Here is a 22,414-nt window from a genome sequence, read left to right as displayed (position 1 = left end):
TTAAAAAATTTTAAATGTTGATGTTAACAAATATTAATAGAAATAAAAAAAAATAAATAAAAAACTGCGTTAATAGAAAACGAAGAAATTGTTTTTTGTGAATTTTGTGTACCTTTACACACACACACACACACACACACACACACACACACACACACACACACAACTGTCCTACTAACACGCCTTCATTATCCACCACTGTGATTGGTTATTTTAACTACGGGTCGTCTTCAGGGTCAATAAGATCACCTAGCAAACTAGCTAGCTAGCATTTTGATATTAGCTACATTTCATTTATAAACTAAAGAATGTCGTTTTAAAGTGTAATAATGATATTTATCATGTAGTATAAATTAATTTATTACAAAACAAAGAACTGTTTTCTGAAATCTTTAACGGTGCGGTTCGCAAAGGAACATTAGCCTAGCCTTGCTTTACTCGTTGTAAAAATGGCTGCGGCTGTCCTGCAAGTGGGAGTTAGGCAGGCTCTGAGAGCACAGCTGCAGTAAGTTATTCAACTTTAACTTCATGTATTTAGTTAAAATATATTTAGCATGTTTGATGGTAGGCATCACGCATGGTTTGGGTTAGTTTATTCGGTTTACAAGGCGTAAATGCTGATCTCTGCTTTGCTAGGTAGGAAACTGTCAAGTAAAATGACATTAGCAATGAAAATAAAACAAAACAATGACAAAAGTGGAAATGTATTTGCTTTTGCTAATGATATAAAAACCTGCGTATAAGTTGTAAGATTTTTAATATAACACGATTTTAGTTTCAGTTGTTAAAATAATCTGCTTTGCAACCAAAATTGTGACGTCATGTCTCAGACAAGGTTATGGACAGAAGCAGGGACCTAATTCAGGTGCTTAAGGTGTTTTGATTGACCTTGATTACAAATTGGATCTTCTCAAACTGACCCGAACTCATCAGCAAGTGTTATTGAGTATAAACCCAGGCTGGTTGTTGACAAAACATAAAAACAAAGGGTTGACCTTTACATTTTCTTTTCCTCAGGAAGCTCATATGGAGCACAGGAGCAGTCAGACATGCATCTGTGGGTAGGTGGGAAACAAGCCATGGCTTCTTCAGGACACTCACCAGATTATGGATGGGCAGATCGATCCTAAATTTTTTATACTGGTGTTTTTTTTTCTAGAGCGAATTAAAATAATGTATAATAAATGGGATTTTTTTTTTCCGAACAAGCGAGATAATTATATTAAGCGTTTAATATAATTCTTTAACATGAATAGAAACGATTTCTTCATCCACTGCGTCTGTTTTTCATAATACAAACATGTCAGCATTCTGTCCCTCAATCAGATATCTTGGGATCTCTGCTTCATCTGAAGAGTCGATCCTTCAAGAAAGAAACATGTTCAGAGGGAAAAGATTTTAGCACCCTGTTGTTTCATAAAAAAAAAAAAAAAACCTATAAAGAGAAAGAAATGTAAAAATATGACAGTTTGAATGTGGTTTGTATGATGGGCCTTCTTCACTTTGTCCCCAAAATGTCCTACATGTGCTGTCCCTCTAATATACTCATTTCTAATCCTGTCCATCGTTGTCAATCCCAATTAAAATCTCAGCATATTCAGCTCTGCTACCTCCAGCTCCACCTCCTGTCTTTTACTCAATGGCACTGTCTCTAAACCATACAACATCACAGGTCTCACCACAGTCCTATAAACTTTCCCTTTTACTCTCTTAGATACTCTTCTAAACCCAGCCATTAGGGGGGCACAAGCCAGTGTACTCTTAGTGCCGGTCCCAAGCCCGGGTAAATGGGGAGGGTTGCGTTAGGAAGGGCATCCAGCGTAAAACATGTGCCAAATCAAATATGTGGATCACAAATGAGAATTTCATACCGGATCGGTCGAGGCCCGGGTTAACAACGACCGCCACAGGTATCGTTAGCCGACAGGGTACCGGTGGAAATTGGGCTACTGTTGGCCGAAGGAGGAGAAGGAGAGGAGGAAGGCGTCTACAGAGACGGCGGGAAAAGGAGCAGTGTAGGAGAGTAGAGGTTCGGGTTGGTACTTTAAATGTTGGTACTATGACAGGTAAAGGGAGAGAGGTAGCTGATATGATGGAGAGGAGAAAGGTAGATATGCTGTGTGTTCAGGAGACCAAGTGGAAAGGGAGTAAGGCCAGGAACATTGGAGGTGGGTTTAAACTGTTTTATCATGGTGTGGATGGAAAGAGAAATGGTGTAGGGGTGATTCTGAAGGAAGAGTACAGTAAGAGTGTAGTAGAGGTGAAGAGAGTTTCTGATAGGGTGATGATCGTGAAGGTGGAGGTTGAAGGGATGATGATAAATGTCATCAGTGCCTATGCTCCACAAGTTGGCTGTGAGATGGAGGAGAAGGAAAGATTCTGGAGTGAATTAGATGAAGTGGTAGATGGTGTACCTAGGAAAGAACGATTGGTGATTGGGGCAGACTTTAATGGGCATGTAGGTGAAGGGAACAGAGGTGATGAGGAGGTCATGGGTAGGTATGGTTTCAAGGAGAGGAATGTGGAAGGGCAGATGGTGGTAGATTTTGCTAAAAGGATGGAAATGGCAGTGGTGAACACGTATTTTAAGAAGAAGGAGGATCATAGGGTGACGTATAAGAGTGGAGGAAGGTGCACACAGGTGGATTATGTTCTGTGTAGGAGATGCAACCTGAAGGAGATTGGAGACTGTAAGGTGTTGGCGGGGGACAGTGTAGCTAGACAGCATCGGATGGTGGTCTGTAGGATGGTTTTGGAGGCGAAGAAGAAGAGGAGGAAAGTAAGGATTGAAAGAAGAATAAGATGGTGGAAACTGAAGGAGAAAGAGTGTAGTGTGAGGTTCAGGGAAGAGGTCAGACAGGGGCTTGGTGGTGGTGAAGAGGTGCTGGATGATTGGGCAACTACTGCAGGAGCGATGAGGGAGGCAGCTAGAAAAGTGCTTGGTGTGACATCTGGAAATAGAAAGCAAGACAAGGAGACGTGGTGGTGGAATGAGGAAGTGCAGGAGAGCATTAGGGGAAAGAGGTTGGCAAAACAGAAGTGGGATCGACAGAGTGATGAGAAAAGTAGGCAGGAGTACAAGGAGATGCGGCAGCAGGTAAAAAGGGATGTGGCGAAAGCCAAGGAAAAGGCATATGAGGAGCTGTATAAGAGGTTGGACACTAAGGAAGGAGAAAAGGATTTGTACCGATTGGCCAGGCAGAGGGACCGAGCTGGGAAGGATGTACTGCAAGTTAGAGCAATAAAGGATGGAGAGGGAAATGTGTTGACTAATGAGGAGAGTGTGTTGAGAAGATGGAGGGAGTATTTTGAGCAGCTGATGAATGAGGAAAATCAGAGAGAGAGAAGGTTGGAGGATGTGGAGTTGGTGAAGCAGGATGTAGATAGGATTAGTAAGGAGGAAGTGAGAGCAGCGATTAAGAGGATGAAGAATGGAAAGTCGGTTGGACCAGATGACATACCAGTAGAAGCGTGGAGATGTTTAGGAGAGATGGCAGTGGAGTTTTTAACCAGATTGTTTAACAGGATTCTGGAAGGGGAGAGGATGCCTGAGGAATGGAGAAGGAGTGTGCTGGTACCGATCTTTAAACATAAGGGAGATGTGCAGACCTGCAGTAACTACAGGGGAATTAAGTTGATCAGTCACACCATGAAGTTATGGGAAAGAGTAGTGGAAGCCAGGCTGAGAGAAGAGGTGACCATCTGTGAGCAACAGTATGGTTTCATGCCGAGGAAGAGCACCACAGATGCCTTATTTGCTTTGAGGATGTTGATGGAGAAGTATAGAGAAGGACAGAAGGAGCTGCATTGTGTATTTGTGGATTTAGAGAAAGCGTACGACAGGGTGCCGAGAGAGGAGTTGTGGTATTGTATGAGGAAGTCAGGTGTGTCAGAGAAGTATGTGAGGGTGGTGCAGGACATGTATGAGGACAGTGTGACGGCAGTGAAATGTGCAGTAGGTACGACAGACTGGTTCAGGGTGAAGGTTGGACTGCATCAAGGATCGGCCCTGAGCCCTTTCCTGTTTGCAGTGGTGATGGACAGGTTGACGGACGAGGTCAGACAGGAGTCTCCCTGGACTATGATGTTTGCAGATGATATTGTGATTTGTGGTGAGAGTAAAGTGCAGGTTGAGAAGAGCCTGGAGAGGTGGAGATATGCGCTTGAGAGAAGGGGAATGAAAGTCAGTAGGAGTAAGACAGAGTACATGTGTGTGAATGAGAGGGAGGGCAGTGGAGTGATGCGGTTGCAGGGAGAAGAGGTGGAGAAGGTGGAGGAGTTCAGGTACCTGGGGTCAACAGTGCAAAGTAATGGAGAGTGTGTTAGAGAAGTAAAGAAAAGAGTGCAGGCAGGGTGGAGTGGGTGGAGAAGAGTGACAGGAGTGATTTGTGATAGTAGGGTATCTGCAAGAATGAAAGGGAAAGTTTATAGGACTGTGGTGAGACCTGCGATGTTGTATGGATTAGAGACAGTGGCATTGAGTAAAAGACAGGAGATGGAGCTGGAGGTAGCAGAGCTGAAGATGTTAAGGTTTTCGTTGGGAGTGACGAGGATGGACAAGATTAGAAATGAGTTTATTAGAGGGACAGCACATGTAGGATGTTTTGGTGACAAGGTGAGGGAGGCGAGATTGAGATGGTTAGGACATGTGCAGAGAAGGGACACGAATTATATTGGTAGAAAAATGCTGAAGATGGAGCCACCAGGTAGGAGGAAAAGAGGAAGGCCAAGGAGGAGGTTCATGGATGTGGTGAGGGAAGACATGCAGGTAGTTGGTGTGAAAGAGGCAGATGTAGAGGACAGGGTGGTATGGAGACGGATGATCCGCTGTGGCGACCCCTAATGGGAGCAGCCGAAAGAAGAAGAAGAAGAAGATACTCTTCTATCACAAATCACTCCTGCTATCACTCTTCTCCACCCACTCCACCGTGCCTGCACTCTTTTTTTTTCACTTCTCTAACACACTCTCCACACCACTCCACTGCCCTCCCTCTCATTCACACACATGTACTCTGTCTTACTCCTACTGACTTTCATTCCACTTCTCTCCAGCACATACCTCCACCTCTCCAGGCTCTTCTCAACCTGCTCCCTACTCTCACCACAAATCACAATATCACCCGCAAACACCATAGTCCACAGAGACTTCTGTCTGACCTCGTCTGTCAACCTGTCCATCACCACTACAAACAGGAAAGGGCTCAGAGCCGATCCTTGATGCATAGTGGTGTTGGTGCATAGATGTCAGATAAAGTGTCTGAATGTTTGCACAGAAAATGTATCTATCTGCTATTAATTTGTTGGTATGAGCTACTTGGTTAGCAAATCTGTTCACAGACGATGGTGCATCTCTAATCATTCATAATGTATAATCGTTTAAGCCAAACTGAGCTCATGTTTTAAAATCCTTCAGTGGTATTTTCTGATCAGAATTATTAATCATGACATTTAAGATAAGTTGGATCTGAAAAGCTGGGTATCTGGGTATAGTGTGGAAGTCTAATCATAATTTTCTGTCTGCAGGGAGGATCGAGAAAGTCCTCATTGCTAACCGAGGAGAGATTGCATGCAGAGTGATGCGCACAGCAAAAAAGATGGGTGTTCGTTCTGTGGCTGTGTACAGTGATGCTGACATGCACTCTATGCATGTGGCCATGGTGAGAAAAACGCACGTTAACGTTTTCTTTTCACAACTGTCCATGAGTTAGCACTTGACTTAACACTTAGTTTAATGCACAAACATGTTTTTAAAATGGCGTACAGTACCATCTGTAAAAAACAAAAATATACAGTGCTGATTAAAAATGTCATTGTAATGTTTATATTGCAGGCAGATGAAGCGTACCATATCGGAGCAGCACCATCACAACAGAGTTATTTATGTATGGAGAAAGTTCTAGAAGTTGCCAAAAAATCCTCAGCACAGGTACAACCATTAATATATTTATTCATTAATTATTATTAAAGTATCAATATGGTCCCTTGAGTAGGAAATAGTCGGTTTGGGCCGCTCGGGTAGGAAAGAGTCGGTTTGGGCCACTCGGGTAGGAAAGAGTCGGTTTAGTCATATGGAATATAAATGGTTGGTAGGATCTTCTGGGTTGATTTCTTGAAGGCAAAAGCTGGTTTTGCACTTTTCATAACCGAAAAGCTATTGACCAGAGCAGGTTTTGTGCTGATATAAACAAACTGCAGCTCAGATGATGTAGGAACTCTGTTATGGTTATAGTGTACACAAGTTCTAGCCTCGATTTTTCTTTCTAGATTAGATTTAATATCTAGCTTAGTCAAAAAATCTCAGGGTTCTGGAGTTGCTTGTGAGACTTTCAGAGGGATGCGAAGTTACATTCTGCTAAACTTTCCAAAAATGCACCATTTTATGTTTAGTTGACAATTATTTTTATTTTCAATTTAGCATGTAAATTTACACTTTGTGGACCATGTTTGCTTTTTCTTACTTGCATTTTGATTGGGTAGGAGTTCAAAAAGCGCTTGATATCACGCAGTGCTTTATTTAACCAGGCGAAGCTCAGTGTTTTAACAAACAAACAAAAAAGCATTCCCAGCTAAATTGGTGGGAGGGGCTTCAGTTATCTTCATCTAAGCGGACATGAATAATTTTATTATTGTCAATATTATTAAATATGATGTTTAACTTGAACTTTTTGCTTTATGGTGTTAAAGGCTGTCCATCCCGGATATGGCTTCCTGTCTGAGAACACAGAGTTTGCTGAACTGTGCAAACAGGAAAACATCATCTTCATTGGGCCTCCATCGTCAGCGATTCGTGATATGGGCATCAAGAGGTGACTTTCAACTCCTTCGTTATTGTTCATTTTTAGCACACCAGAGTGAATAAACGGCATCGTTTTGCTTTGTCCTCTATCAGCACCTCCAAACACATAATGTCAGCTGCAGGCGTTCCTATCATTGAGGGTTACCACGGAGAGGACCAATCAGATGAGAAACTTCAATCTGAAGCTGCCAGGATTGGTTACCCTGTTATGATTAAAGCCGTCCGAGGTGGAGGTGGGAAGGTGAGAGGGTTTATTGAGAATTTTCTTAGTGTTAAACAGAAAGTTTCCGGTTTATGCGTTACTGTGTTGTTTGACAAGACAGAAATGTGTTTTTTAATTTTTTATTTTATGTAATATAAGTGCTGCGCTGATTACTTCAAATAAAACTTAAAATTTTCTTATAATAAAGAAGAAAATGAAATAGTCCTCGTCATGATTAACCATCGTGATGTGCAGGGAATGCGTATCGCTCACTCGGAGGCCGAATTTCACGAGCAGCTGGAATCTGCCAGGAGAGAAGCTCGCAAGTCTTTCAACGACGACGTCATGCTGGTGGAGAAGTTTGTGAAAAACCCCAGGTGACCGGCCCATCCCATACATAACTTCTGCTTTTTCATAAGAGTTTTTGCCTTCTAGAAAGAAAAATAAAATTGCTTCGGCATAAAAGCCGATACAAGTTGACATTTGTATCATTATGCATAACATGTTTGCATTAGTAAATGCACTTTTCTTTTGTTTATATATAAAGTGACCAATAATTTGTGACCAGTATTTGATATGTAGATTGATTTCTCCTCGCAAAACTGTTTTTTGAGCGCGTTCTCCCAGCACCACTGGTATGGAAACTGAGGAGTGTCTGAGAGTCACACAGAATACAGATTAACATGGCAGAGGTAGAGCTGCATCTTCCTGGAGACAGAACAGAATGTGTAGTTTTATTACATTAAATTTTTTTTTTCTTTTACATTAAAACTGTTTGTGAAAGGGCCATGCGTTAGAAGTCAGAAGGCCCTTAAGTAAATGAATGAGTTGCAGTCTGTCAGAACCAAAGAAATATCTGTTATAATATATTGAATCGCATATCATTCTTTTTTCCCCCATCGCATCATATTGCATCAAATCTCATTGTGTTAAATTGAACAGAAATCAGAGCATCGTAAGAGGGATGAATGGCATCGCATCGGTAGCTGCTTCATATGTATCTTTAATGTATCATATCGCTGGTAATGCATCGAGATTCGAATCACATCGGCCTCAATTATGGAGCTGCACATCTATAATGCAGTGTTTTGGTATATGCGTGAAGACATTAGCTGTATGTTCTTGTTTTTGCTTAGGCATGTGGAGGTGCAGGTGTTTGGGGATCAACATGGTAATGCTGTGTATCTGTTTGAGAGAGACTGCAGTGTGCAGCGGAGACACCAGAAGATCATAGAAGAAGCACCAGGGGTGAATATGGATGCCATTTATTTATATTGGAAATGCATTAGGAACTAGTTGATTTTCCTCAAGATAAAAGCTTTTATTACTAAAATGTAATAAAATACTTCGACTAAAAAAATAGTGTGCATGTGCACCTGCAGCCTGGTATTAGTCCTGAAGTGAGGCGTAAACTGGGAGAAGCTGCAGTCCGGGCAGCTAAAGCAGTAAACTATGTGGGAGCAGGTAAGACATGAGAATTAGTTCTACATGTACAGTCCAATGAATCTTTTTTTTGTTTGTTTGTTTTATTATTTCCTACTAAATTGCAGAGGCTTTTGCCTGCTTTTAACCAGCCTCTGATTTTATATACAGTATCTCTTAAAAGTGAGTACACCCCCTCACATTTCTGCAAACTATTTAATAAATCTTCTCAAGGGACATTGAAACTTGAATATGTAGTCAGTGGAAAAAAAATAAAAAACGGCCATTATTGTCAAAATAGCTGGTAACAAAAGCGCAGTGTCACTGTGGCTAATCATTTCGTACTGGAAATACGATTTTGTTTTGCACATGCATGAAATAGATAAAGAATCCATAGCACTAGGAAGTGGCTAGTGGCTAACGATAGGGCTATTCTTTAGCGTTTTGTCCAGCTTCAAGAATTTCTCTTAAATGGAGAAAATCCTGACAATTACACATATCGAGTAAATAATGAGGGATAACATGAGGGAATGAAGACATTTGTTAAAGTATGGCTGATATAACTAGAACAGATAAGTTAATCACATCTTTATAAGATGAAATAATAAATGTAAAACACACACACAACCATTAACTATGAAACAATTTCATAACATTTTTTAATTCATTTAATCAATATAAGTGTGTTGCATTAATTAGATTTTTTTTCTATTACATTTTTATAAAATATATTATAAAATATTATTTTATATTATTTAACCAATCAGGCATTTTATTTAAAATGGTTTTCAACATGCAAACTGTTCAAACGTTGAACACAAATAACGATAAACGCTGAAAATAAAACCAAGCAATTTTGATTTGCATTTCTTCCCCTAAACCAGGGGTGGCCAACCAGTCAGAGACCAAGAGCCACATTTTTTACTGCGTTACTGCAAAGAGCCACATCATACACATGGGCACACATGAACATCACCCATTCCTTCCTCTCACACGCGCACACACACACACACACACACACACACACACCTCTGCTCTGCCAGATTAATTGTAAATGTCACACACACCAACATGATAATGACAGAAAATGACTCCTACAGTACTAAGACCACTGGCCAGTCATTTTTAACAATGAACATTGTGTGCACTGTCTCTCACACACAAACTCTTACAAACTTGCAGTTAGATTCGGTATGGGCAGATTTACTTTCGCAAATGCCGCCATCATTGTTTCTTTTACATCTATGCCATGGGTTCTGTCTTTTAATGGCACAATATCAAGGAGTTCTTCTTTGATCACACAATCGTTTGACACAGACCGTACAAATATTGCCAACTGAGGCTTGTCTTGTATGATACAACTCTTATCCAATGCGACACTAAAATACACGTTTGAAAGTCAGAGTGCAACTGTGATTCAATAAAACTTTCTTTCTTCTTCTTCCATTAGTAGTCGCCAAAGCGGATCATCCGTATTCGTTATCCGCATGTTTGATTTAGCACGTTTTACGCTGGATGCCCTTCCTAACGCAACCCTCCCCATTTATCCGGGCTTGGGACCTGCACTGAGAGTGCACTGGCTTGTGCCTCTTCAATAGCTAGGGTTGGTTCCCTGACCGGGGATCGAACCCGGGCCGCAACTGTGATTCAGTAGCAGTGTTAATGTCCGGTATTCTGTGTTCAACAGTGTGGCGGGACAGTTGGACGTCTAATACCATGCGTTTTAGTTTGTCGTTTTCCGGAGACAAGATTTTAACAACGTCACAGACATTTTTGAACCAATGAAACTCTTTATATTAAATCAGATGCGCTCCCACTGAATCGGGCTGCACCACATCATAAATATGGATGATGTTCCTCTGACGTTTGACCTGCCGCTCACTCGGACTGTCTACAGGAAATGCGAATCATTCATCACGCTGAAAACAACCGGGCATGAAAAAACACTTCACCTGTGTTCTGAGCTGCACGGCATCGAGAGAAAAGCTTCACCGATGGTGATTTTTAAACGCACGACGATGCCAAAAGATAAACTCCTGAGAGAAATTGTTGTGAAAGGAAGGAGGAAGACAGTGAACGATGACTTTCTTGGTAGGCTGCTGTTTAGATACAAGCCGTGTAACAGACACTGTTTTTCATTAAAGCCTGTGTAAAGTTCATTAGTTTCAATGTAGGAACCTGCGGCTTATAGACAGGTGCTAATTATTTATTAATTTTTTATTATTTATAAATTATATATAAATTTATTAACTTTGTCAAATTCAGTGGGTGCGGCTTATATTTGGGTGCGTTAAATAGTCCGGAAATTACGGTAAACTCTCCCACTCTGTTAAAAACGTCCATATTTTCATTTTGCTGTGCATTTTTTTTCCCTGCCATTTTGAGAGCGCACTTGACACAAATTGTTTACTTAAATGATCTTGCCCCTACTGGGAAACTTTGCAGTATTTTCGTCTCACGCACATGAGCATTTGACGAAATGGTTAACTCGACAACCCTATTAAGTCGACGTTTTCAAAGTGGAACCGCCAAATTCTCGCTTTGTCTTAGCATTTTTTAATCAGTTATGTTGATTTTTTTTTCGTCGCCAAACCCGAATATCTCGAGCACAAGGGGGGGCAAATTTGCCACTTAACGTCGGTTATGTCAGGAATCCCCCTGCCACGCCCCCTTCGGCGGCTGTCAAGCCTCGGCATTCCCCGAAGCACCCTGCTTCTTCTCCATTGCTTGCCCCGCCTGCACAGAGCTCGTCGCAGTCATGCTGATCACACACACCTGACTCTCATTTACGCACTCATCCCATCTCCTAGTTAAGCCCCTCACCTCCACACACTCGCGGTCCGTTATTGTTTGTGCATGATCATAACGCACATCATGTACATAAAGTAATTTCAAGCAGGTTAATATATTGCCGCCATATTGGTTTTCGTTTATCTCGATCATCGGTTATCTCGACGCTTTTTGACGTCCTCTAGGCCGGCGACATAACCGGGTTCCACTGTAATATAATATAAAATGTCATTGTGGTTTCTGCCAATAATACAGTAACCTGTCCAATAACCGTGCCTGTGTATGTACACGTGTGCCCACAGGCACTGTGGAGTTTATTATGGACGCTCAGCACAATTTCTACTTCATGGAGATGAACACACGTTTGCAGGTGGAGCATCCCGTGTCTGAGATGATCACCGGTACAGACCTGGTGGAGTGGCAGCTCAGGGTGAGGCAAATCATGTGACTAAATTTAGTAATCACTGATCTTAGAGCTTAGCATATACACGTCCCTCAGTTATGATGGTTCAACTTAAACTTTTTTGATCTTACCATGGTGATAGCAATATGTTTAATATAAAATTAAAAATATTTAACATTTTGCGTGGCAGGCAAAGCAGCGTATATGAGGTATAATATGTTTTTGATGTTTATGAGATGCTTTACTCTCTCTAGAAGTCGACAGAATTCAATCGTCAAAACCCAATTTTAGCTCCACCCCCAAACCGGCACTCGTCCACGTGCCCCTGCCACATACATGTATACTGTAATGTTTATACAGTACGGTACTGTCAGTTGCTCTGTTTAGCTAAATTAAGTATCGTAATTTGTCAAATTATTAACAAATTACAGTACGCAACCCCATACTGATCACCATTCACTATAAGGCTCCTGGCTATTTCTCAACTTACGGAATATAGTTACAGGGTCATCAGAACGCCTCTTAATCGTAAGTCAGGGACTACTTGTATTGTAATGAGCATGCTTGCTTGACAGCTGATAGCAGAGACTCCATGTCTGTTAGGAGCAAGAATGGCAACGTGGTTACAGAGTAGCTACACTCATCAGGTTATATTTCACACATAAGGTTAGATAGAAGTCTGAAATGGCAAGGAAATCTGACTTAGAAAGGAAATATGATGTAAGGAAGAAAAATCGAGCATGGCAAGAAAAAATGATAGGATGGAGACTGAAAACTGATGAAACAAGATATTTGCTCATAGTGAGAGAAATGAGGCATCAAGAGACATCTGTTGTAGAAAGAGAAATGAGGGGGGAAAAAACTAAAGGAACGCTAATGTCAGTGCCACCTGATGCTGGATGTGATTTTAGGTGATTTTACACATCACCATGAAAAAAACATTCAAAAAATGTAGAAAAATCTTGTGTAGGAGCAGAAAACTGATGTGAGAATGCGAATGTAGCACGAGAACGCCTATGGAAATATTTGAGAATTATAGAGTAAATTACGAGTTACGATTTTTAGATCTTTCGATGTTGATAGCGTTATGACAAATTTGTAAAAAAATATATCAAGTTCACAGCAGGCAAATAGTTTCTGTTTGTGCATTTTGTGACAAACAATTGGCAATCAAGTCATTTATATTTTTAGTGCTTGTGTTTGTCATCAGGTGGCTGCTGGAGAAAAGATTCCTCTCTCTCAGGATGAGATTGCGTTGAGCGGTCACTCGTTTGAGGCCCGAATCTATGCTGAAGACCCCAATAATGACTTCTTGCCTGGAGCCGGGCCCCTGCTACACCTTTCCACCCCGGAGGCGGAACCTAACACGCGCATCGAGACTGGAGTACGGCAAGGTCAGCATGGCTTTTTTTTTGTTTCCTTAACATTCTTACTAAAGCTCAGCCGAGTCTTGGGTTTTGTTGATTAATCAGCACCTATATTTGATCGTTGAAATTATTGGCTGGAAATTCACAAGGAGAGCGGCCTCTAGAGGCGAATCAGTGACACTACGTGCTCTTTGTTTTTACACGCGAGACTGCGTGCTGCACAGAGAGCAATATTATATTTATAATTTAGAATTGATTTATAGAATATAGCACATTTTAATGATTCAGTAGGGTTTTTTTTTTTTTTGTAGTAAAAGTTCTATTTACATGGAGTGTATTTTTTTTTGCACTTGGATCTGACAAATCTCTTCCCTCCTGCTGTCACGTCTCATGTGATGATCACTACACAACTTCACACACAGGAGTTATGTGATAAACCAGCAACACACACATGTTTATAATGCACATTTGTTGTTCTTAGGAGGATTTCTTATTAGATGGCATTGTAAGTGCTGGTGTGGTTTTAATACCTGCTTCTGCTTCTAGCTTTTACTTCCTGTATTAATGTGCCATAGCCATTCCCACGTGGAAGAGGTTTTTCTTTTAGGTTTTTCCATGGTAGAATCCCCACCACCGATGACGATAAAATAACCCACAGGGCAGTGTTCTCATTTTCTGTAAGAGCATTTTTTCATTTAAATGTGCACATTGTAATAGGTTTCTATAGAAATAACTCATTCATAGGTACATTCATATCAACAGATACAGTGCTAAAACAGACTAAAATGGTGGTGGTGCTGTGATGGTCTGGGGCTGCTTTGCAACTGCAGGACCTAAATGATTTACAATATACCATACTTGATGAAACCATTCTGTGCCCTACAAGATAATTCTGAAGGAAAATGTCTGACCATCAGTTCATGACCTTAAATCTCAAGTGCACTTGTGTTACGCAGCAGGATAATGATCCGAAACACACCAGCAAGTCCACTTCTGAATTAAGGATTTAGACTAGACAAGTCTGGACTAAAATCTGATTGAGATGCCACAGCATAACCTTAAATAGGCTGCTCATGCTTGAAAACCCTCCAGTCTGATAGATTTAAAACAATTATTAGGTTTGGGGGCAATTACTTTTTCTTACTAGATTTTGCCATAAAAATGCCATGAATACCATAATGTACAGATCATTAAAAAATTATTTTCTCCCTCACAATTGTAGTGTTATACACTCTCAACAATATAATATAGTTCCCTATGTGTAGTGGGTTATTTTAAATGTTCTTGATTGTGTTTGTCAGGTGACGAGGTTTCGGCTCATTATGACCCCATGATCGCTAAGCTGGTGGTTTGGGGAGAGGATCGCTCCGCTGCTCTGAAGAAACTGCGCTACTGCTTACGCCAGTACAATGTAAGACTCTAGTGGACATCCTGATGTACTGCAGCACTGTACTCAACATTGTGTACTGAACGATCAGAACATATCATGCGTTTCTTTTATGTTTAGTGTAAATGTAGATCTGCAAACGATTTAAATACTGTTAGTTGCAGGATGTTTGTAATGCATATTCAAACAGGAAACTGAGCAAACATCTATCAACTAGCTGTCATTTCCTGAGTTCAGCAACACTGTGCATGTGTTTATGTCTCAGTTTTTAACTGGATTACATTTGTGTACTAGTCTCTATGCTAACATCAAATATACCCCTCAAAACTGAACTAAATACTGTATTTAAAAAAATGCATAGGAGGATGCTGGTTTTGGTTATGTGAGGGGAGAAGAACTATTTCTGCAAACTGCGCATATACCGTATATACAGTGGGTACGGAAAGTATTCAGACCCCCTTAAATTTTTCACTCTTTGTTATATTGCAGCCATTTGCTAAAATCATTTAAGTTCATTCTTCTTCCTCATGAATGTACACATAGCACCCTATACTGACAGAAAAACACAGAATTGTTGACATTGTTGCAGATTTATTAAAAAAGAAAAACTAAAATATCACATGGTCCTAAGTATTCAGACCCTTTGCTGTGACACTCATATATTTAACTCAGGTGCTTTTCCATTTCTTCTGATCATCCTTGAGATGGTTCTACACCTTCATTTGAGTCCAGCTGTATTTGATTATACTGATTGAACTTGATTAGGAAAGCCACACACCTGTCTATATAAGACCTTCCAAATCACAATGCATGTCAGAGCAAATGAGAATCATGAGGTCAAAGGAACTGCCTGAAGAGCTCAGAGACAGAATTGTGGCAAGGCACAGATCTGGCCAAGGTTACAAAAAGATTTCTGCTGCACTTAAGGTTTCTAAAAGCACAGTGGCCTCCATAATCCTCAAATGGAAGACGTTTGGGACGACCAGAACCCTTCCTAGAGCTGGCCGTCCGGCCAAACTGAGCTATCGGGGGAGAAGAGCCTTGGTGAGAGAGGTAAAGAAGAACCCAAAGATCACTGTGGCTGAGCTCCAGAGATGCAGTCAGGAGATGGGAGAAAGTTGTAGAAAGTCAACCATCACTGCAGCCCTCCACCAGTCGGGGCTTTATGGCAGAGTGGCCCGACGGAAGCCTCTCCTCAGTGTAAGACACATGAAAGCCCGCACGGAGTTTGCTAAAAAACACCTGAAGGACTCCAAGATGGTGAGAAATAAGATTCTCTGGTCTGATGAGACCAAAAAAGAACTTTATGGCCTTAATTCTAAGCGGTATGTGTGGAGAAAACCAGGCACTGCTCATCACCTATCCAATACAGTCCCAACAGTGAAGCATGGTGGTGGCAGCATCATGCTGTGGGGGTGTTTTTCAGCTGCAGGGACAGGACGACTGGTTGCAATCGAGGAGAAGATGAATGCGGCCAAGTACAGGGATATCCTGGACAAAAACCTTCTCCAGAGTGCTCTGGACCTCAGACTGGGCCGAAGGTTTACCTTCCAACAAGACAATGACCCTAAGCACACAGCTAAAATAACGAAGGAGTGGCTTCACAACAACTCCGTGACTGTTCTTGAATGGCCCAGCCAGAGCCCTGACTTAAACCCAATTGAGCATCTCTGGAGAGACCTAAAAATGGCTGTCCACCAATGTTTACCATCCAACCTGACAGAACTGGAGAGGATCTGCAAGGAGGAATGGCAGAGGATCCCCAAATCCAGGTGTGAAAGACTTGTTGCATCTTTCCCAAAAAGACTCCTGGCTGTATTAGATCAAAAGGGGGCTTCTACTAAATACTGAGCAAAGGGTCTGAATACTTAGGACCATGTGATATTTCAGTTTTTCTTTTTTAATAAATCTGCAACAGTGTCAAAAATTCTGTGTTTTTCTGTCAATATAGGGTGCTATGTGTACATTAATGAGGAAAAGAAATGAACTTAAATGATTTTAGCAAATGGCTGCAAAATAAAAAAGAGTGAAAAATTTAAGGGGGTCTGAATACTTTCCGTACCCACTGTATATATATATATTATTACACATACAGCCATTATTGTCAAAATAGCTGGCAACAAAAGTGAGTACATCTTAAGTGATAACCGCTGTACATCGTGTAACCAGGCAAAGCCACATGTCCTATTCATCATGTTCATGTTTTTGTCTGCTTGACACGACCAGACAAATGTGTGTATCCTGTATTAGAGCAGTTACAATTTAGTGGTTTGATTAAAATTCTCTCACACTGACCACTGGATGTTCAACACCTCATGTCAAAGACTCGCTGAGGATTTAAGAATCAGAATTGCTGCTCTCCACAATGATGGCTATAAGAAGATCAGTAACACCCTGAAACTGAGGTTTTTTAAGACTGGTTCCACTCAGAACAGACCTCACAAGGGTCAATCTAAGAAGTTGAGTCCTCGTGCTGTGCGTCAGGTGCAGAAGCTGCTTCAAAAAACAGGCACATGAGAAGCTGGCTCACAAGAAAACCTGCAAACAGTTTGCTGAAGACAACCTGTCCAAGAGCATGAATTACTGGAACCATGTCCAGTGTTCTAATGAGGCTAAGATAAACTTGTTTGGCTCAGATGGTGTCCAGTATGTGTGGTGACATCATGGTGAGGAGCACCAAGAAAATTGTCTTGCCTACAGACCTACATAACGACCCCAAACACACTGCCAAGATGACAACTGCCTTGTTGAGGAAAGTGAAGGTAATGGAGTAGCCAAGTATGTCTCCAGTATGTCTCTCCTGAACCCTGTGGAGCACCTGTAGGGCGTTCTCAAGCTGAAGGTGGAGAAGCACCATGTGTCTAACATCCAGCAGCTCCGTGATGTCATTATGGAGGAGTGAAAGAGGATCCCAGCAACAACCTGTGCAGCTCAAGTGAATTCCATGCCCAGGAGGATTAAGGCCGTGCTGGATACCAATGGTGCTCACACAAAATATTGACACATTGGACACAGTTTATTTTTTTATCAGGAGAGTAAATCTGTACTGCGATACATCTGCACATTGACTTAAATATATCCAGGTTTCATTTCTATAGTTTTGTCCCTTGAGAACATGTGCTAAAATGGTTGCTGAAATGTGGGCAGTGTACTTACTTTTGTGAGAGACTGTATATATTTAGATGGAATATAACAATCATATCAGCTAATGCTGCTAAAATAATTTTCCGATGTCTTATTTTTTTGTTTGGTCTTCGGAATGTACCGTTCTCTGTGCTCAGATTGTGGGTCTCAACACCAACATCGATTTCCTGTTAAACCTTTCGGGTCATCCAGAGTTTGAGGCAGGAAACGTACACACCAGCTTCATCCAGCAGCACTACGATCAGCTGTTTCCCAAAGCGACTGCACCGGCAGGAGACGTGGTGTGTCAGGCTGCTCTCGGGCTTCTGCTGCAGGAGAGAGAACACACCCTAGAGTTGCTACGCCAGTCGAACGGTAAGGAAGTCCACACACGTGGGCCCCAAAAGGGTACCAAAAGCTGTGTTCTGTCGACTAACACATTGATTAGGCCTGGGTGTGTTTAGCATGTTGTGTCTGTGGGGCGTGTGAGGCATTTCAGGAAAAATTCTGTCGTTGTCTTCAAGGACATTTCTAGATGATTATTTATATTTTAATAAAAAAAGTCCTTCCAGCTAAATAATATTTACATTTATTTGATTAGATCATTAGTCAATTTTATGGATGTGGTGAGGAAAGACATGCAGGTAGTTGGTTTGATAGAGGACAGGGGGGGTATGGAGACAGATAATTCGCTGTGGCAACCCCTAATGGGAGAAGCCAAGAGAAGATTCGTTAATTATTAAATATTTTTAAAGTTTTCCTAAAAAAAAACTACAAAAATTTAAAACCACCTCGAATCTGTGGAAATAAAAAAATTACAATTTATGATGTCGATATTTAAAAACCATATCAGCCCCCATGAGCCGCAGTAGCTCCTGTGTACAGATTTCACTGCTGCAGGATGACAAAGCTGTAACATCATCTGTCATACAGAAACATAAGAATATCGATCAAAAGAGAATTCAAAGTGAACTTCAGCCAGGCAGCAATGTGGAAATTAGAACGAAAAAGTGTTTCTCCAAAGGCTCCTTGTGCAAAAAAAAAAATAGCAAGATGGGTAGCAAATACACAGCACAATAGAGAGTAGACAATACACATAGATAACACAATAGACATTACGAAAATAATAAAAATTAAATAAAATGCCCGTCAATAGACTTAGGGGGGTTCCGCTCTTCTCTGCCGTTTCAGGAAATTCAAGCACTACTGTGCCTTTTTGGCAAAAGAGTTCATTTTAGTAAACTAGCAGTCATGAGTCTTAAGGGAGAACAATAGTGGACACAGAACACAGCCCTGGGGGATGCCGGTGCTCAGCATGATTGTCTCAGAGGTGTTTTAACCCACATAAACTGTCAGGTCTTTCTGTGAGGAAGTCCAGTATCTAGCTGCATAGTGGTGTGTTGATACCTAATAAACTGAGTTTCTGTACCAGGTGTTAGATGGCCGTATTAAAGGCAAAGCTAGAGTCAATAAAGAGCATCCGCACGTCGCTGTGACAGGCTCAAGTGAATCGTTGTTGATATGGCGTTAAAATTACAGGAGGTAGTGACAATAAATAGATGTTGAACTGCTGATGTGTATGTGCTGTGGGTATGTGCTGTACATCCTGACACTAAGGATGAGCCACTAGAGAACATCAGATTAATAATGTGTTCCTGTTCCAGACATGTTTTCGCCTTTCGGCTCGGGTAACGGTGGCCGGCTCAACGTGCTCTACAGCAGGAACCTCGCGCTACAGCTGGGGGAAAACAGTGAGTGGTCAAACTGTACACACACACACACACACACACACGTACCTGCTTTTTAAGCATTTAAATTTAGTGCTATTGTTTTATTCCTACCAGAACTCCAGGATCTCAGTGCTCAGGAGCTGCTATATGATGTCACTTTTGTCATTCATGAATATTGTGTGTAGAAGATTTTTCTTTTAACTAAAACAGATTTCAGCTTTACCTTCCACAAAAGCATCTGGTGGTTTCTGCAAGACCTGTATGTGTGTATATAATATAATTCTACACCGATCAGGCATTACAATGAAATTATAACATTATCAGTGTTAAAGTGAAGAACATTCCATATTTCTTCATCATGGCACCTGTTAGTGGATTTAATTATTAGGTAGCAAGTGAACATTTTGTCCTCAAAGTTGATGTGTTTGAAGCAGGAAAAATGGGCAAGTGTAAAGTGAGTTTGACAAGGCCCAGTAGTGGTGAACCGGCGACAGGGTCATGGACGGCTGAGGCTCATTGATGCATGTGGTGAGTGAAGGCTGGCCGTGTGGTCCAATCCAACAGACGAGCTCCTGTAGCTTAAACTGCTAAAGAAGTTAATGCTGATTTAATGGGTCAGAACTGTTTTGGCAGCAAAAGGAGGACCAACACAATATTGGTCAGGTGGTATTAATGTTATGTCTGATCAGTGTATGTACATATATATGTGTGTGTATGTTTATATATATATATATATATATATATATATATATATATATATATATATATATATATATATATATATATATATATATATATATATATATATATGACACACACACATATTCCAGTTTATACCTGACAGAAGTGATTCATGAAAATCCTAAGTGATTTAGGTTATTTTTTCCCCCACGTTGGCCCTGTTTGAGAGAATCCGGCATTCTCTAATCAGGCATGCATGATGGATTTGCACCATGCTGATGAAACACTCTTGATTTCTCCACATGTGCAGAGCTGGAAATGGAATAGCTTCCTGAAATATCTTCATCCTCTGCATTATACATGATTTCTAATGGACTATCGATCACATGGATCGGACTGCTCTGAGTGACTATGTGTGATGTCTTTTGCAGAAGTTACAGTACCTGTGACCTATAATCCAGATGGGACCTATAGCATGGAGGTATACACACACACACGTTTTATTACCATATTGCTGTCAAATATCTCTTGACAGTGGGTTATATGCAAATCAGATATATATTAATGTACTCATTCCAAAATGGTGCTTTTTAAATGGTAAATGTTTCCATTTAATTCTCTAATTAACTGCTCTTTCCTTAAACTAGATTAGTGTTACATTCTGATTTAAATGTGTGTGCGTGTATTAGATTGGAGGCCAGTTATTCCAGGCGTCAGGTGAGCTGCAGAAAGTAGGCGGGGCCACGTACCTGAACTGCTGCGTAAATGGAGTTCTGTCTCGACCCAAACTGGTCATGGTGGACAACACGGTTCATCTCTTCTCCATGGTGAGGTTTGTTTTACAAGAAAAGTAAAGAAAAGAAGGCAACTCCAGCAGCTTCAGTAGGTGAATTATTTAGCTGCAGCAGTAATTGTGGGTTACAGTGTTATTCCTGTATGTTCCTGCTTGAGCAGGAGGGCAGTGCAGAGGTGAAAGTGCCTTTACCAAAGTTCTTGGCTGGTGTGAGTACTGCTGGAGCACAAGATGGCGCTGTGGCACCCATGACCGGAACAATTGAAAAGGTATCCATTAAAGCTATCAATTCGAATGTATTTGTCACATACACATTCGTACAGATTACGACATGTAGTGAAATGGAATAGAAAGAAATAAAAATATAAAAGTAATATAATATGCATATATTACTATTAATGTAATAATTAGATGTGTAATAAAAATGTAACTTAACTGGATGCAAATCAGTGCAAGCCTAATTTATAAGTGTGGGAAATTATCATAGGCAGAAGTGTTTTTTTTTTTCTTTAATAAATCGGAAATAAAATACAATGAAGTTTTTATGCCTGCTGTGTGGCCGAGTAGTGGTCCATGACCTGCTGGTTGGAGACCCCTGTTATTAAATGTGAGTGTATATATAAAACCTTATAGTTTTTGCAGTGGTGGAAGTGTGTACCAATTTATGTGTCAAAACATAATAATTCTCTTAGTAGTAATTTATTTGCATCCGTTTTCACTAAAATATACCACATGCACCACATGGATTTAAAAACATTTATAAAACGAGTCTTTGGTGTCTTTTGGCAGCAGTAAGAGATAAAGCTGTTGCAATTTCATTAACATTACAATTTTCTGTATTGAATATGAGAGAAAAGAGCAGAAGAGAGGCTGCTGAGAGCACTACTGTTTATACAGGAACCAGGTTGTTTGACTTAACATGAATAAATGGATAAAGTGTGTCCCACTTTAATAAAATAAAAAAAACATGCTGTTTTGTTTCCCTCATGTCATATAACAGTAAAAAAAAAAAAACCCTGGCATGAAATTGGTGATTGCATTTGGTTTTAAAGTGTGTATCTGCAAACCCTTACCTCTGCAGGTCCTGGTGAAGGCTGGAGATGCTGTGCAGAAGGGAGATCCTCTGATGGTGATGATCGCAATGAAGATGGAGGTAAGCAGAAGACGTTTCCTTAAGGAGCTGAATATCCCCTTTTTTGTTGTTGTTGACTCAGCTTGTGTGTTTCCAGCACACCATACGAGCGCCGAAAGCAGGCGTCATCAAGAAGGTGCTGTTTAAAGAAGGTTCGCAGGCCAATCGGCAGGCCGTGCTGGTGGAAATAGAGGAGGAACAGGAGGAAGCGGAACACTCCTAGAGAGCGAGGGATTCTGTGATCGGCTTCACGCCAGTTACTGACTCGAGTTCTTCAGCACTGTGATACGAGTGCTGTGTGGGAACTCGCTGTACGTTTTATTCATTACTGTTCACTCAGTAATCATGAATTTCTCATTACTGACCCGAAGTTAACACTAACACTTAACTGCTGGTAGAGTTTTCTTAAAACTCCGATCATTCTGCACGAGCCATATGTTCATAAATGTGAGCTTTGTTCTTTTGGTTGTGTATCATTTTGTAGATTTTTCCCCTTGCTGGGGTACAATTATCTTTTGTAGCCAAGACCAAGAAAATAATAAAGAAAATAAAATACATGCTTCCATAATCAGTAAGCGGTTCACATAC

General features: G+C 40.8%; 1 protein-coding gene across 1 annotated transcript; it reads left to right on the top strand.

The window, feature by feature from the left end:
* The first annotated feature begins 126 nt into the window (after positions 1–126).
* Positions 127–22,383, top strand: mccc1 (methylcrotonyl-CoA carboxylase subunit). The gene is made up of 19 exons (XM_083559172.1): positions 127–505; positions 1,018–1,061; positions 5,524–5,657; positions 5,831–5,926; positions 6,685–6,806; positions 6,890–7,037; positions 7,254–7,375; positions 8,135–8,246; positions 8,381–8,462; positions 11,513–11,640; positions 12,824–13,007; positions 14,282–14,391; positions 17,649–17,865; positions 19,155–19,241; positions 20,333–20,382; positions 20,591–20,728; positions 20,856–20,963; positions 21,776–21,847; positions 21,924–22,383. Exons 1-19 carry the CDS (start codon positions 450–452, stop codon positions 22,047–22,049), a joined length of 2,136 nt encoding a protein of 711 aa, XP_083415298.1. The 5' UTR covers positions 127–449; the 3' UTR covers positions 22,050–22,383.
* Positions 22,384–22,414: the final 31 nt, after the last annotated feature.

The sequence above is a fragment of the Silurus aristotelis genome, assembly GCF_946808225.1.
Source record: "Silurus aristotelis genome assembly, chromosome: 13".
Taxonomy (NCBI): Eukaryota; Metazoa; Chordata; class Actinopteri; order Siluriformes; family Siluridae; genus Silurus; species Silurus aristotelis.
Note: the sequence above shows the minus strand (reverse complement) of the source record. Positions and strands in the feature narration are given on the sequence as shown.

Bases quoted from the DNA above. Each gene is read 5' to 3' on its own strand.
- mccc1 (XM_083559172.1), top strand. From the start codon at position 450: ATGGCTGCGGCTGTCCTGCAAGTGGGAGTTAGGCAGGCTCTGAGAGCA. The intron at 8,463-11,512 runs GTAAGACATGAG...GTGTGCCCACAG, and splicing joins AGTAAACTATGTGGGAGCAG to GCACTGTGGAGTTTATTATG. The intron at 20,729-20,855 runs GTGAGGTTTGTT...CTGCTTGAGCAG, and splicing joins CGGTTCATCTCTTCTCCATG to GAGGGCAGTGCAGAGGTGAA.